The 12,674-nt window shown below is 47.5% G+C and overlaps 1 protein-coding gene across 1 annotated transcript; it reads left to right on the top strand.

Moving 5' to 3' along the window:
• Positions 1-517: 517 nt before the first annotated feature.
• ints3 (integrator complex subunit 3) lies at positions 518-10,553 on the top strand. The gene is made up of 29 exons (XM_037093832.1): positions 518-601; positions 1,281-1,364; positions 1,991-2,074; positions 2,161-2,274; positions 2,356-2,440; positions 2,539-2,605; positions 2,691-2,832; positions 2,958-3,087; positions 3,204-3,301; positions 3,535-3,726; positions 3,817-3,904; positions 4,028-4,107; positions 4,351-4,442; positions 4,539-4,645; positions 4,797-4,916; positions 5,715-5,844; positions 5,933-5,987; positions 6,087-6,190; positions 6,676-6,840; positions 6,980-7,133; positions 7,215-7,283; positions 7,376-7,451; positions 8,249-8,362; positions 8,456-8,504; positions 8,593-8,760; positions 9,011-9,111; positions 9,185-9,257; positions 9,333-9,489; positions 9,601-10,553. Exons 1-29 carry the CDS (start codon positions 518-520, stop codon positions 9,676-9,678), a joined length of 3,060 nt encoding a protein of 1,019 aa, XP_036949727.1. The 3' UTR covers positions 9,679-10,553.
• Positions 10,554-12,674: the final 2,121 nt, after the last annotated feature.

The raw sequence follows: 12,674 nt of genomic DNA, 5'->3' as shown, positions 1-12,674 counted from the left end.
ATATTTATACTGAAATCACCAGTAACAGAGTAGTTTTACTGTGTAATCAAAGAACTTATACTGAAGTCACCAGTAACAGAGTAGTTTTACTGTGTAATCAAAGTACTTATACTGAAGTAACGACTGTAAACAAGTTATAAAAGGTTTCCATGCAGATGATCTCGAGTAGACCAGGCCGGGATTGGCTCCAGAGTTCCTCTCCTGTCATTGGTCTCTACAGATATCAGTCAGAGCTCTCAGTAAGCTGATTGGTTCGCGTGCTGTGTGACGCCGCCCCCTGGTCCGCTCGCCCGTTGCGGATGTCCGTTATGTTCCTGTGGTCGGACTGTGAGAGCTGTCCCAAAATAAGTTTGAAAAACACCCCGTTATCGAACGAACCGTCCCACCCGGAGGCTCCTGCACCGACTGGAGCTACAAACTCCCCATTACACCGACAGAAACATCCAGAACCCCCCCAGAACCCGGAGTCCCAGTCCGTCTCAGCTCCGCGGGGCCCGGCGAGGCGCGGCGGGAGCAGATGGAGCCTGCACCGGCGAAGGCGAAGCCGCAGGGCCGGCTACTGGTGTCCACCCAGCTGGACGCTAAAGACGAGCTGGAAGAGGTAGGCTGACCCGGTTTTAGCGCGCCAGAGAAAACTTAACCCGGGATTGATCCGGTTAGAGCAGGTTTACAGGCGGATAGCAGCAGTTTAGGAGCAGTTTGGATACAAAGAGACGTGATGGAACCGTTTCTGTGAACCTGCACGTCGGCTAGCAGGCTAGTTAGCATGGCTAGCAGGTAGCTAGTAGCGATAGCACAGCTTTTGTAAACATGTTGCTGGTGTTTTAAACCGCAGGGTGAGACAGGTGAGAGGTGTGAATGGTGTGTGTGTACTCAGAGACTCCACGGAGAGCATAGGCACACACCGTTGACCGACTGTTAGCCTAGCAGGCTAATCCTACGTAAACATATGGACGAGACCTAAAAAGTGGTAGATGCGCATGCGCCATGCTCGTGTTTTGACATGTAGTATGAGATGCTGACAGAAGGAACAAGAGATAATATAACTTTATCGACACTGTGAAGAAGAACAATTGACAGGAAGGAAACATTCACACAGCATCAGAGTGACCTGACCAAAGCTGACTCCATCAACATGAGTGTGATGATGATGTGTTCACTGTCTGTACACTGTCTGCTGATGAGTGTCTGCAGGTTAATTCACGTGTGTGTGTGTGTGTGTGTGTGTGTGTGTGTGTGTGTGTGTGTGTGTGTGTGTGTGTGCACGCGCGCGCCCACAGAGACTGGAGCGGTGTGTTGGGATCGTCCAGTCATTAACCAATGGGCTGTCAGAGAGAGAAGCCAACGATGCGCTCACCGCTAATGTAAGTTTCACACCACACAGTTCTATAACAGTACTGCAGTGGCTGCCACAAATACTGCAACCAACTCTAACCGTGATACTGTGACGAATATAAATAGTTATTTATGGTAATTGGTGTAATTCCCTCTACATGGACTGGCAGGAGCTCCCTCCTCTCTCAGTCTGTCCATCTTGTTCTTTGTCATCAGAGAAGTCTCGTTATTGGTCCACTTGCTCTTTATAATAGTGTCTCCCATAAGACGGACTCACTTTAACATTTCAGGCACAGACTGCATTTCTGCTGAGGAACTTTAAAGTTGTACACTGACTAACTGCTGCTACCACACAGGAAACTGAACCTGATTCTAACCCTTCACACAGTCACTAACAGGGTTTGAAACTCACACACACTAAAACTTGTGTTCTTAAATACAGTGAAAGTCACATGGAGTTTGGCATAAACAGTAACTGTGTCACTGCCAAATTAATAATAACATTGCACTTGTTTCTTGGAGATGTAGTGATGACTGACAGAGTAATCTAGGAAACTACTGTACCTTCAAGCGAACCGCTAATGTGACTGACTGTGCATTAACTGTGTTACTGCAGTACCTTAGTGTTGTGTGACTTCCTGTTACCTGTCGCCAGGTGTGTAAAGGTCAGCAGCAGCATGAGGAGGTGTGTCTGGGTCTTTTCACGCTGGTCCTCACAGAGCCCACCCAGGCCCAGAGGGTGAGACAACACCGCATTATCAGTATTACTGTGTGACATCACTGTGACATCACTTTGACATCTCTGTGTGCGTGTGTGTGTAACAGTGTTACAGAGACCTGACACTGGTCAACAGAGATGGGATGAACGTGATCCTGGTGAAGATCAATCAGATCCTGATGGAGAAGTTCCTCAAGCTGCAGGACGTCCCCCGAACACAGGTAGACTGACACACACACACACACAGGTGTACACAGGTAGACTGACACACACAGGTAAACATCATATTAATGTCTCTGCAGTTGGTGTGGTTGGTCAGAGAGCTGGTGAAGAGCGGCATGATGGGAGCTGACGGAGTCGTCATGACGCTGCTGAAACAGATCGCAGGTCAGACACACACACACACACACACACACACACACACACACACACACACGTATGTTGCTCTGTCAGTATCTGGTGTTTTCATGTGTGTTCTTCTTCAGGTGGAGACATTTCCTCTAAGAACCTGTGGCTGGCCGAGAGCGTCCTTGACATCCTCCTGGACCAGAAGTACGTCTGTCACACACACATAACTCAGTAGTTTTCCTCCTCAGTGAAACCTTCATGCTGATCAGCTGACTGTCTCTGTGTTCAGGGAGTGGGTACTGAAGAGCGGGATGCTGATCGCCATGTCGGTCTACACCTACCTCCGTCTCATCGTGGACCACGGAGTGCCAAACCTGCTGACCCTGCGCCAGAAGGAGGTTGACTTCTGCATCAGCATGCTGAGGGAAAAGGTAACAAGGATGGAAGTGAGGGAGAAGGCAGGGAGGAAATGAGGGAGAAGGGAGGGAGGAAGTGAGGGAAGTGTTGCAGTTGCGTTCCCCCTGCTGCCCTGTCTTATCTTCGTCTCTCTCATCAGTTCATGGAGTGTCTGATCATCGGCAGAGATCTGGTCCGTCTGCTACAGAACGTGGCTCGGATCCCAGAGATGGAGCTGGTGTGGAAAGACCTTCTGCACAACCCACAAGTCCTCAGTCCTCAGTTCACTGGTATGACTACATTACCCACAGTCCTCAGGGTGCAGGCAGTGTTGTGTGTCTGCCAACATGTTGAGGGTGAATTCCTCGGACTCTCACAGTTCCCTGACGTCTGTGGTGTGTTCCAGGTGTTCTCCAACTGCTGACGGCCCGGACCTCCAGGAAGTTTCTGGCCTGTCGTCTCACACCTGACATGGAGACCAAGCTGTTGTTCATGACCTCCAGGGTGAGGACCAATCACACTCAAGAGATTCTGCAGTGAGAGGCGTCTTTTAACAGTTTTGATGCAGTCCGTCCCATTCACCGTGTATCCTGAATGTACTGCAGGAATTTACTCCGCCTGTACCTTCATCACACAGATGTTGATGATTCGACTCACCTGGAATAGAACTGCTTCTAACTAGAAATATGTGACACACTGACCTCTCTGATTGGATGTATTACCTGTTACCTGCTCAGGTGCGGTTCGGGCAGCAGAAGCGTTACCAGGACTGGTTTCAGAGACAGTACCTGTCCACAGCGGAGAGCCAATCACTGCGCTGCGATCTCATTCGCTACATCTGTGGAGTGGTCCATCCGTCCAACGAGGTGCTGAGTTCTGACATTCTGCCCCGCTGGGCCATCATTGGCTGGCTGCTCACCACCTGCACGGTAAGGGGGCGTGGCCTCATGCAGTCACTCTCTGACGGTCATCGTCTGTTAAAATCACTAACTGACTGATCGATTGATCTGTGTCTCCAGTCCAACGTTGCTGCGTCCAACGCTAAGTTGGCTCTCTTCTATGACTGGCTGTTCTTCAACCCTGAGAAAGACAGCATCATGAATATAGGTGAGACACACACACACACACACACACACACACACACACACACACACACACACAGTGTTGGAGATGAACGCAACATAATAAATGTGATGAGTATTACATGCATGGTGCATGGTGTTCTTTCAGAACCTGCCATCCTGGTGATGCATCACTCCATGAAACCTCATCCTGCCATCACCGCCACACTGCTGGACTTCATGTGCAGGGTAACACACACACAGACACATACATGACATGGGTCTGGTCTGGATGTGCTCACAGGTGTTGTAGCTGTAGAATATTATTGGATCACAGATTAAATCAGACTTTAAGAGACGAGCAGGACGACAACATGAATCAGAATAAACCAGTTTAAAGTGGAATTCATTCATTAATGATTTTTAATCAGTGTTTACCTTCCTTCCCTCCTTCCTTCCCTCCTCGCTCTTCTCCTTGTGGTCTTCCCTCAGATCATTCCTCACTTCTTTCCTCCTCTGGAGTCTCAGGTCCGTCAGGGTGTCTTTAACTCACTCACCTTCATCATGGAAAAGAGAGTTTTGGCGTAAGGAACACACACACATAGACACACAGTCACTGTTCACCCTGTTAGTCCACCACACACTGATTATTGATTATTAATTACTGATCTGTCTCTCAGTCACCTCGCTCCACTGTTTGATAACCCAAAGTTGGACCGAGAGCTTCGATCGATGCTCAGAGAGAGATTCCCAGAGTTCTGCAGCTCACCCTCCCCCCCGACTGAGGGTAACACACACACACACACACACATACACACACACACACACACACACACACACACACACCAACAGTATTTGTCAGCAGAGATATGTTCACTGTTGGTTTGCATCTGTAAAACATTGTGTGTGTGTGTCTGTGTCTGTGTCTGTGTGTGCAGTTAAAATGGAGGAGTCCGTTTCCTTGGACATGGACAACCACATGTTAGACAAGGAAGAGGGTTGCTATGACAACACAGAGGCAGCGTTCAGCGATGACGAGGAGGAAGTCAACAACAAAGGTGAAGAGAAAACTGATGCTAAACTGGTTTGAACCAGTTTAACTGCACTGAATCAGTTCAGCCCAGAATGATACAGTTCTGAAGTCAACAGAACTCAACAGAAACAGTACCACGAGGGGCAGTGGACCTTCAATGGCCTGACTGTAAAAGAAGAACCATAAACACGGTTGCTCTGTCTCAGTTCAGGTCTGCATCCTTCAGAGGAGCATTTTAAGGCCAATTACATCACAACGCTGTGTGAAGGCTCCTCCAGATGCTTTTTCTTCTCCCTGTTTCTGGAGGCCTCACATATCCCAAGATTCTTTGTGCGCATGAAAAAGGAGAAAAAAAGAGAGAAAATGGCGACATTGTGTGGCGTAGATCGTCACTTTTGCGGGCCTTGGCGGCATGACGTAAGGGTAAAACATCTGGTGACGCAACCAGGAAATGCTCCAAAGGCTAGACCGTCACATTTAACAACGGCTGACCAGATTAACAAGGTCTCTGAAGGACTCGCCTTCAAAGACCACAAAGTCCTGCGAAGGATGCAGACCCTGAATTGAGACACAGCAAATCTTGCTTGAGCTAATGGAAGCAGGCCAGATGTGAGACCTCTCACTTCCTCTGCTCTCTGTGCAGAGCTGCACATGCTCAGTACAGAGAAGATGGCAGCAGGTAAAAAAGTCCATGAGCTCAAGCGGACCTTGCAAACAGTCAATCTGTGTGCAGTCAGAGCAGCAAACTCAGGCAGACTTTCATAATATAACTAGTTTATGTTACTGATGACATCACACTGCTGTCTGACAAATCACTGTGCAGGAAAGAAGAGGGAGTTCAGGTTCCATCCAATCAAAGAGGCCGTGATAGAGGAGCCGGCTGACATCACACCCTGGCTCGACCAATTGGACGACACCATGAAAGAGAAAGTGCAGCAGCTGCAGAAAACCAGGTGAGAGGTCAAAGGTCACATCTGCTTACTGTGGATTTATTGATCTGATGATGAAGTCAATAACATGATTCTCAATAATTCTCCTCAGTGACACAGAGACTCAGTGTGAGGTGATGCAGGAGGTCGTCGACCTGATCCTGGAGGTCAGTGTGTACTCTACTGTACTGTAATGTACTCTACTGTACTGTAATGTACTCTACTGTACTCTGTGCAACTACCCTTACTGGTGTGTGGTTCTGCAGGAGGACTTTGACACGGAGCAGATGTCGGCGCTCGCTTCCTGTCTGGCTGAACTGTTTAAAGATCATTTCAGAGGCGACGTCCTGCCAGAGGAGATCACTGAGGAGTAAGACTCACTGTCATCATGACGACCATCAGTTGTTTAGTGTCTTTGTAACATGTGACATGTTTAGATCAATAACATGTTTCTTCTTTCATAAATGGAGTGTAAATGGTGAAATCAGTGTAAACAGTGTGTTCAAACAGCTGATCAATGTTGGCAGGTAAGACTTTAGCACTTTAGACACAGAAGCAGACAGGCTGGTACAGACATGCTGCCACAAACTGACACTTTTTACAAGGAGACAAACAACTTCAGCTGAAACATTTAATGCTGAATTTACAACAAGGACACAATGAGTCAGAATCTGTCAGAGACACAGTTTCACTACGTTTGTTCAGATTTTCCTCATAAAACAATACTTAAAATCACTACATTTGTTAATGGAGTCTGGTGATGCCGTGGTTACTGGTTCAGTGGTCGGATCAGTTCAAACTGATGATGTGTTCACAACCAGCTGCTGTCTGTCTGATCACCTGTGTGTCTCTCAGGTCCCTGGAGGAGTCGATCTCTAAGCCGGTGTGTCTGGTGTTCAGGAATCTGGTCACTATGCAGGAGGATAACAGCGGGTTCTCCGTGCTGCTCGACATGTTGGCTGAGTTCTACCAGAAACAGCCAAAGATCGGATATCACCTGCTATACTACCTCAAAGCCAGGTGAGGCGTTTGCTCGCTGACAGGGTGCTCGTTACTGTCACGAGTCACATGTTTGATCTCTCTGCTAACTCTGTTGTAAATCTGTGTGTGTGTGTGTGTGTGTGTGTGTGTTTGTGTGTGTGTGTGTGTGCCCGTGCAGTAAAGCAGCGAACGGTAAGATGATGCTGTACGAGTCTTTCGCTCAGGCGACAGCGCTCGGTGACCTGCACACCTGTCTGATGATGGACATGAAGGCATGTCAGGAGGATGACGTCCGGCTGCTCTGCTACCTCACCCCATCCATTTACACCGAGGTACGCACGCACACACACACATACACACACACACACAGCTGTCTGTGTGAGGTCACATGATGTGACATGATGTGTTTTCAGTTTCCTGATGAGACGCTGAGAAGTGGCGAGCTGCTCAACATGATCGTAGCTGTCATTGACTCCACACAGGTAACTGATCAATACCTACAATCATTGATCTTCTCCTTCTGCAATATTTTGTAGCTCAGCTCATCTGAGTGTGTGTGTGTGTGTGTGTGTAGTTACAGGAGCTGATGTGTCATGTGATGATGGGGAACCTGGTGATGTTCAGGAAGGACTCGGTGCTCAACATCCTGAGTGAGAAACAAACATAGACACACACACACACACACACACACACACACACACACAATCAATCTCACACTGCTGTCTGTTCAGGATGTACATTTTACATCATAATACTTTGTTTTCACAGTAAAACTGTAGACGACTGAGAAAGGACTGTAATGTTTGTAACTGCAGTCCAGTGGTTGAACAGAGGTTCTGTCCTCCTGTCAGTCCACTGCTCTGGATCAGACTCAGGCTGGTGAACAGAGGTTCTGTCCTCCTGTCAGTCCACTGCTCTGGATCAGACTCAGGCTGGTGAACAGAGGTTCTGTCCTCCTGTCAGTCCACTGCTCTGGATCAGACTCAGGCTGGTGAACAGAGGTTCTGTCCTCCTGTCAGTCCACAGCTCTGGATCAGACTCAGGCTGGTGAACAGAGGTTCTGTCCTCCTGTCAGTCCACTGCTCTGGATCAGACTCAGGCTGGTGAACAGAGGTTCTGTCCTCCTGTCAGTCCACTGCTCTGGATCAGACTCAGGCTGGTGAACAGAGGTTCTGTCCTCCTGTCAGTCCACTGCTCTGGATCAGACTCAGGCTGGTGAACAGAGGTTCTGTCCTCCCGTCAGTACGCAGCTCTGGATCAAACTGTGACGGTGTCGATTCCTCCAGCAGCTCTGGATCTGCACCGCCTCTGGCCCGCTGTGCTCCGTCTGACTCTCCCACCCCACCTTATTTTAGTGTTGATAAGAGCCCCCTGGTGGCAATAGCTACATGCTGTGTACATATTGGACATGGTGTCTTCATGTCATCTTCCTCCTGTGTGTCCACAGTTCAGTCTCTGGACTGGGAGACCTTTGAGCAGTACAGCACCTGGCAGCTGTTTCTAGCTCACAGTATTCCTCTGGAGACCATCATTCCCATCCTGCAGCACCTCAAGTATAAAGGTGAGGACACATCAGTCAGTGTCCAGGAGACATCATCTGTCCTCCAGTCTGATCCAGCTGACTCTTCTTCTTATCTTGTCTTTGTGTCTTCAGAACATCCAGAGGCCTTGTCCTGTCTGCTGCTGCAGCTCCGCAGAGAGAAGTAAGACTCACACACACCAACATGTTTTCATCAGGGTACAGCTCTGTGTCCTCTCTTATGTCTCTGTCTGTCCCTCCGTCTGTCCCAGGCCCAGTGAGGAGATGGTGAAGATGGTCCTGAGTCGTCCCTGTCACCCAGAGGACCAGTTCACCACCAGCATCCTGAGACACTGGGCGTCCAAATATGATGACACGCTGGGAGAACACATCAAGGCCCAGCTGATCAAGAACAACAACCAGCCCCGCAAGAGACAGAGGTGAGGACATTTAGAGACAGAGGTGAGGACACTTAGAGACAGAGGTGAGGACATTTAGAGACAGAGGTGAGGACACTTAGAGACAGAGGTGAGGACACTTAGAGACAGAGGTGAGGACATTTAGAGACAGAGGTGAGGACACTTAGAGACAGAGGTGAGGACAGGTCAGGCTCCAGGTCTGATGTGGTTCAGTCCTCGTGGGGACAGGTTTCTGTCCTCAGTAACAGGACTTGTCTCTGTCTGTCCTCAGTCTCCGGAGCTCCAGCAGTAAACTGGCTCAGCTGACCCTGGAACAGATCCTGGAGCACATGGACAACCTGAGGCTGAGTCTGAGCAACACCAAGAACAACTGTGAGACACACAAACAAACACGCACACACACAGTTATTGACTGGTTATTGATCACTGATCACTGTCTTTTCAGTCTTCACTCAGACTCCGATTCTTCAGGCTCTGCAGCATGTACAGGCCAGCTGTGACGAAGCACACAAGATGAGGTACACACAAACACACACACACACACACACAAAGTGACATATTGTACCAGGTGCTGATGTCACTTCCTCCTGCAGGTTCAGCGACCTGTTCTCTCTGGCTGAGGAGTATGAGGACTCTCAGGCGAAGCCTCCGAAGTCTCGTCGTAAAGCTCCAGCCTCGTCACCACGGTCACGAAAAGGAGCGGCTCCGCCCACCAACAATGAAGAGGAGAGCGCCTCCAGCAGCGCCTCGGTACATACGCTTCACGCCACGCTTCATGCCCCTAACTGTAATAGATTTTCATTTTGATCACCTGTATGATCAGCATCCTCTCTAATGATCAATAACGTGACTGTGTTTCAGGAGGAGGAGGACTCGAAGCCCAAAGCTCCAAAGAGGAAACGGAAAGGCTCGTCAGCCGTCGGCTCTGACAGCGACTGATGGACCCTCTGACCAATCACGCGCCAGCTGCCGCAGAGACACTCAGCCAACCAGCGACTCTGACCACTGGGGGAGGCCCCGCCCCCTCCCGATGACAGGCACTGACCGCCGCGGGAGGGGTGGGGCTCTGAGATGCCGCAGACTTTAAAACATGTGGTGTACTTACTTCACATGACAAGACTGACACTGAGCAGCGGGTCAAAGGTCACTGCGTTGCTCCCATGATGCACTGGGAGGAGAAACCATGAACTCTGAACCAACAGACTGATTTTAACACAGGGAACACAACGACGACGATGATGATGATGATGATGATGATGATGATGAGTGAGGGGGTTTGTGGGAACTTCTATTTTTTCCTTTTTTTTTTGAGGGAGAATTTTGGACTCTTATTGTGAAGGATCCTGACTTCCTGCTGTTTTTAGCAGCTCCTTCCTTTTTGTCTTGCTGCAGTAAAGTCGTCTGTTCTGAATTCTGCTGGTTTGTTTCAGCTTCTGTCTGTTACTGAATCACAAAACATCAAAAGTCTAAATGGAGTTCTGAACAGTTTGTGTTTTCAGCAGCTCGTTTATACAATAAATCTTTTATGAGATTTCAGGAAACTCATCAGAGGAAAAACAACTGAACTTCATGATGTTGTTGTCGTTTTATTTCCAAGCTGATGATGACGAAAGCTTCTGTTGTCATCAGAGGGCAAAAAGAAAAACATATTCAGGGTCAGGGTTCCTGTCAATCAGTGACGAGCACAATAAATAGTCAGAGAGAAAAATGTTTTTTTTAAAACTATTATTTCTGTTTTTCATTCTTTTGGGTATTTTTCACCCAAACAAATTTATCAACATGTCAGTCAAGTGAAATGAACAAAATCCAAACAGTCTGCTGTGAATGTTTCTGCTTGAGGTCAGATTCTCAGTTTATCTGTGAACTTCTGTTGATGGACAGAAATAAATCCAGCAGCTCTGATTGTTGATACTTCTTAGTGCTGTGCGATATAGACAAAATGTTATATCCTGATTCAGCTAATTTTATATCCTGATAACGATATATATCCCGGCGTGTCTTTAAGTGGTAGTACAGATCAGACGTGTTCGAGTCTCTAGTAACAACTTGTTGGCTGCATGTTTTGCAGATTATAGCTGTCCTGTCGGTGTCTGACTTTTTAAACCAAAGCCAGATGATGGAATTCCGGTTCCCCCTTTTCGGCACAAATATTCTTGGTTGTCTGCTTCTGATTCCGTGTCTGATGTAACAGTAGTAGTAACATTATTTTCATCTTCCATTGTGCTCTCCTCTGTCTCCGCCATGCTGCTTTGCCTCTGTTTACTCCCGAGCGACCGGTGCCGTAAACGAGTCCTTGCAGGTGACGTAAAAATGCCACCACAAAGCTGCAGCTGCAGTCTCATTCGCCTTCATACAATAAACTTGTTTTGAACTCAAATCTTTGATATCCAACGGTCATTCCGATGTTGAGTTGTGCTTTACATGGTGTATTAAATCACAACTGTAGTGTACGCTAACGTTAGTGTTGCAACAGTGCTAAACAAGGAGCCTGCACGTTAAAATTACAGTATAAATAACAGAGGGTTATATCCTACCGTAGACAGTTTTATATTGCACTACGATATATATTGTAATATCGCACAGCTCTATGTCTTCTACAGAAACTGAAATGAGATCAGTCTTCTTGTTTTCACTTTGAATATCTTGTGTTTGCTCCACAGTTGGTGACTCAGCAGCCTTTAATACATCCATGCTGATAGATTGATAGATTTTCTTATTACTTTTGAATTTACACTACCAGTCAAAGGTTTGGACACACCTTCTCATTTAATGTTTTTTCTTTATTTTTATGACTATTTACATTGTAGATTCTCGCTGAAGGCATCAACACCATGAATGAACACATATGGAAGTATGTAGTAAACAAAAAAGTGTGAAATAACTAAATATGTTTCATATTTTAGATTCCTCACAGTAGCCGCCCTTTGCTTTGTTGACAGCTGCAAACCCTCAGCCTTCTCTCAGTGAGCTTCATGATGGAGTCACCTGAAATGGTCTCCACTTCACAGGTGTGCCTTTTCATGGTTCATTTGTGGAATTTCATGCCTTCTTAATGGGTTTGGGACCATCAGTTGTGTTGTGCAGAAGTCAGGCTGGTACACAGCTGACAGCCCTATGTGACAACTGTTAGAATTCATATTATGGCAAGAACCAATCAGCTAAGTCAAGAGAAACGATAGTCCATCATTACTTTAAGAACTGAAGGTCAGTCAGTCTGGAAAACTGCAAAAACTTTGTCCCTAAGTGCAGTCGCAAAAACCATCAAGCCCTACAACAAAACTGGCTGACATGAGAACCGCCCCAGGAAAGGAAGACCAGGAGTCGCCTCTGCTGCTGAGGAGGAGTTCATCTGAGTCAAAAGCATCAAGTAGAAGAGATTTGTTTGGGACAAGAAACATAAACAATGGACATTAGACCAGTGGAAATCTGTGCTTTGGTCTGATGAGTCCAAATTTGAAATCTTTGGTTCCAACCGCTGTGTCTTTGTACGACGCAGAAAAGGTGAACGATGGTCTCTACATGGTTTCCACCGTGAAGCCTGGAGGAGGAGGTGTGATGGTGTGAGGCTGCTTTGCTGGTGACACTGTTGGCGATTTATTCAAAACTGAAGGCACACTGAACCAGGATGGCTACCACAGCATCCTGCAGCCACATGCCATCTCAGCCAATTTGCGTTTAGTTGGACCATCATTTATTTTTCAACAGGACAATGACCCAAACACTCCTCCAGGCTGTGTGAGGGCTATTTGACCAAGAAGGAGAGTGATGGAATGCTGCACCAGATGACCTGGCATCCACAGTCACCTGACCTAAACCCAGTCCAGATGTTTTGGGATGAGATGGACCACAGAGTGAAGACAAAAAGGCCAACAAGTGCTCAGCATCTCTGGGAACTCCTTCATGACTGTTGGAAAACTATTTCAGGTGACGACCTC

The sequence above is a fragment of the Acanthopagrus latus genome, chromosome 3, assembly GCF_904848185.1.
Source record: "Acanthopagrus latus isolate v.2019 chromosome 3, fAcaLat1.1, whole genome shotgun sequence".
Classification (NCBI taxonomy): domain Eukaryota; kingdom Metazoa; phylum Chordata; class Actinopteri; order Spariformes; family Sparidae; genus Acanthopagrus; species Acanthopagrus latus.
The sequence above is the reverse complement of the archived record's forward strand: the minus strand, read 5'-3'. Positions and strand labels throughout refer to the sequence as shown.

Excerpts from the sequence above, each read along its gene's own strand:
- ints3 (XM_037093832.1), top strand. The coding sequence starts at position 518 with ATGGAGCCTGCACCGGCGAAGGCGAAGCCGCAGGGCCGGCTACTGGTG. Across the intron at positions 7,284-7,375 it reads CTGTCATTGACTCCACACAG|TTACAGGAGCTGATGTGTCA; the intron begins GTAACTGATCAA and ends GTGTGTGTGTAG. Across the intron at positions 8,761-9,010 it reads CAGCCCCGCAAGAGACAGAG|TCTCCGGAGCTCCAGCAGTA; the intron begins GTGAGGACATTT and ends GTCTGTCCTCAG.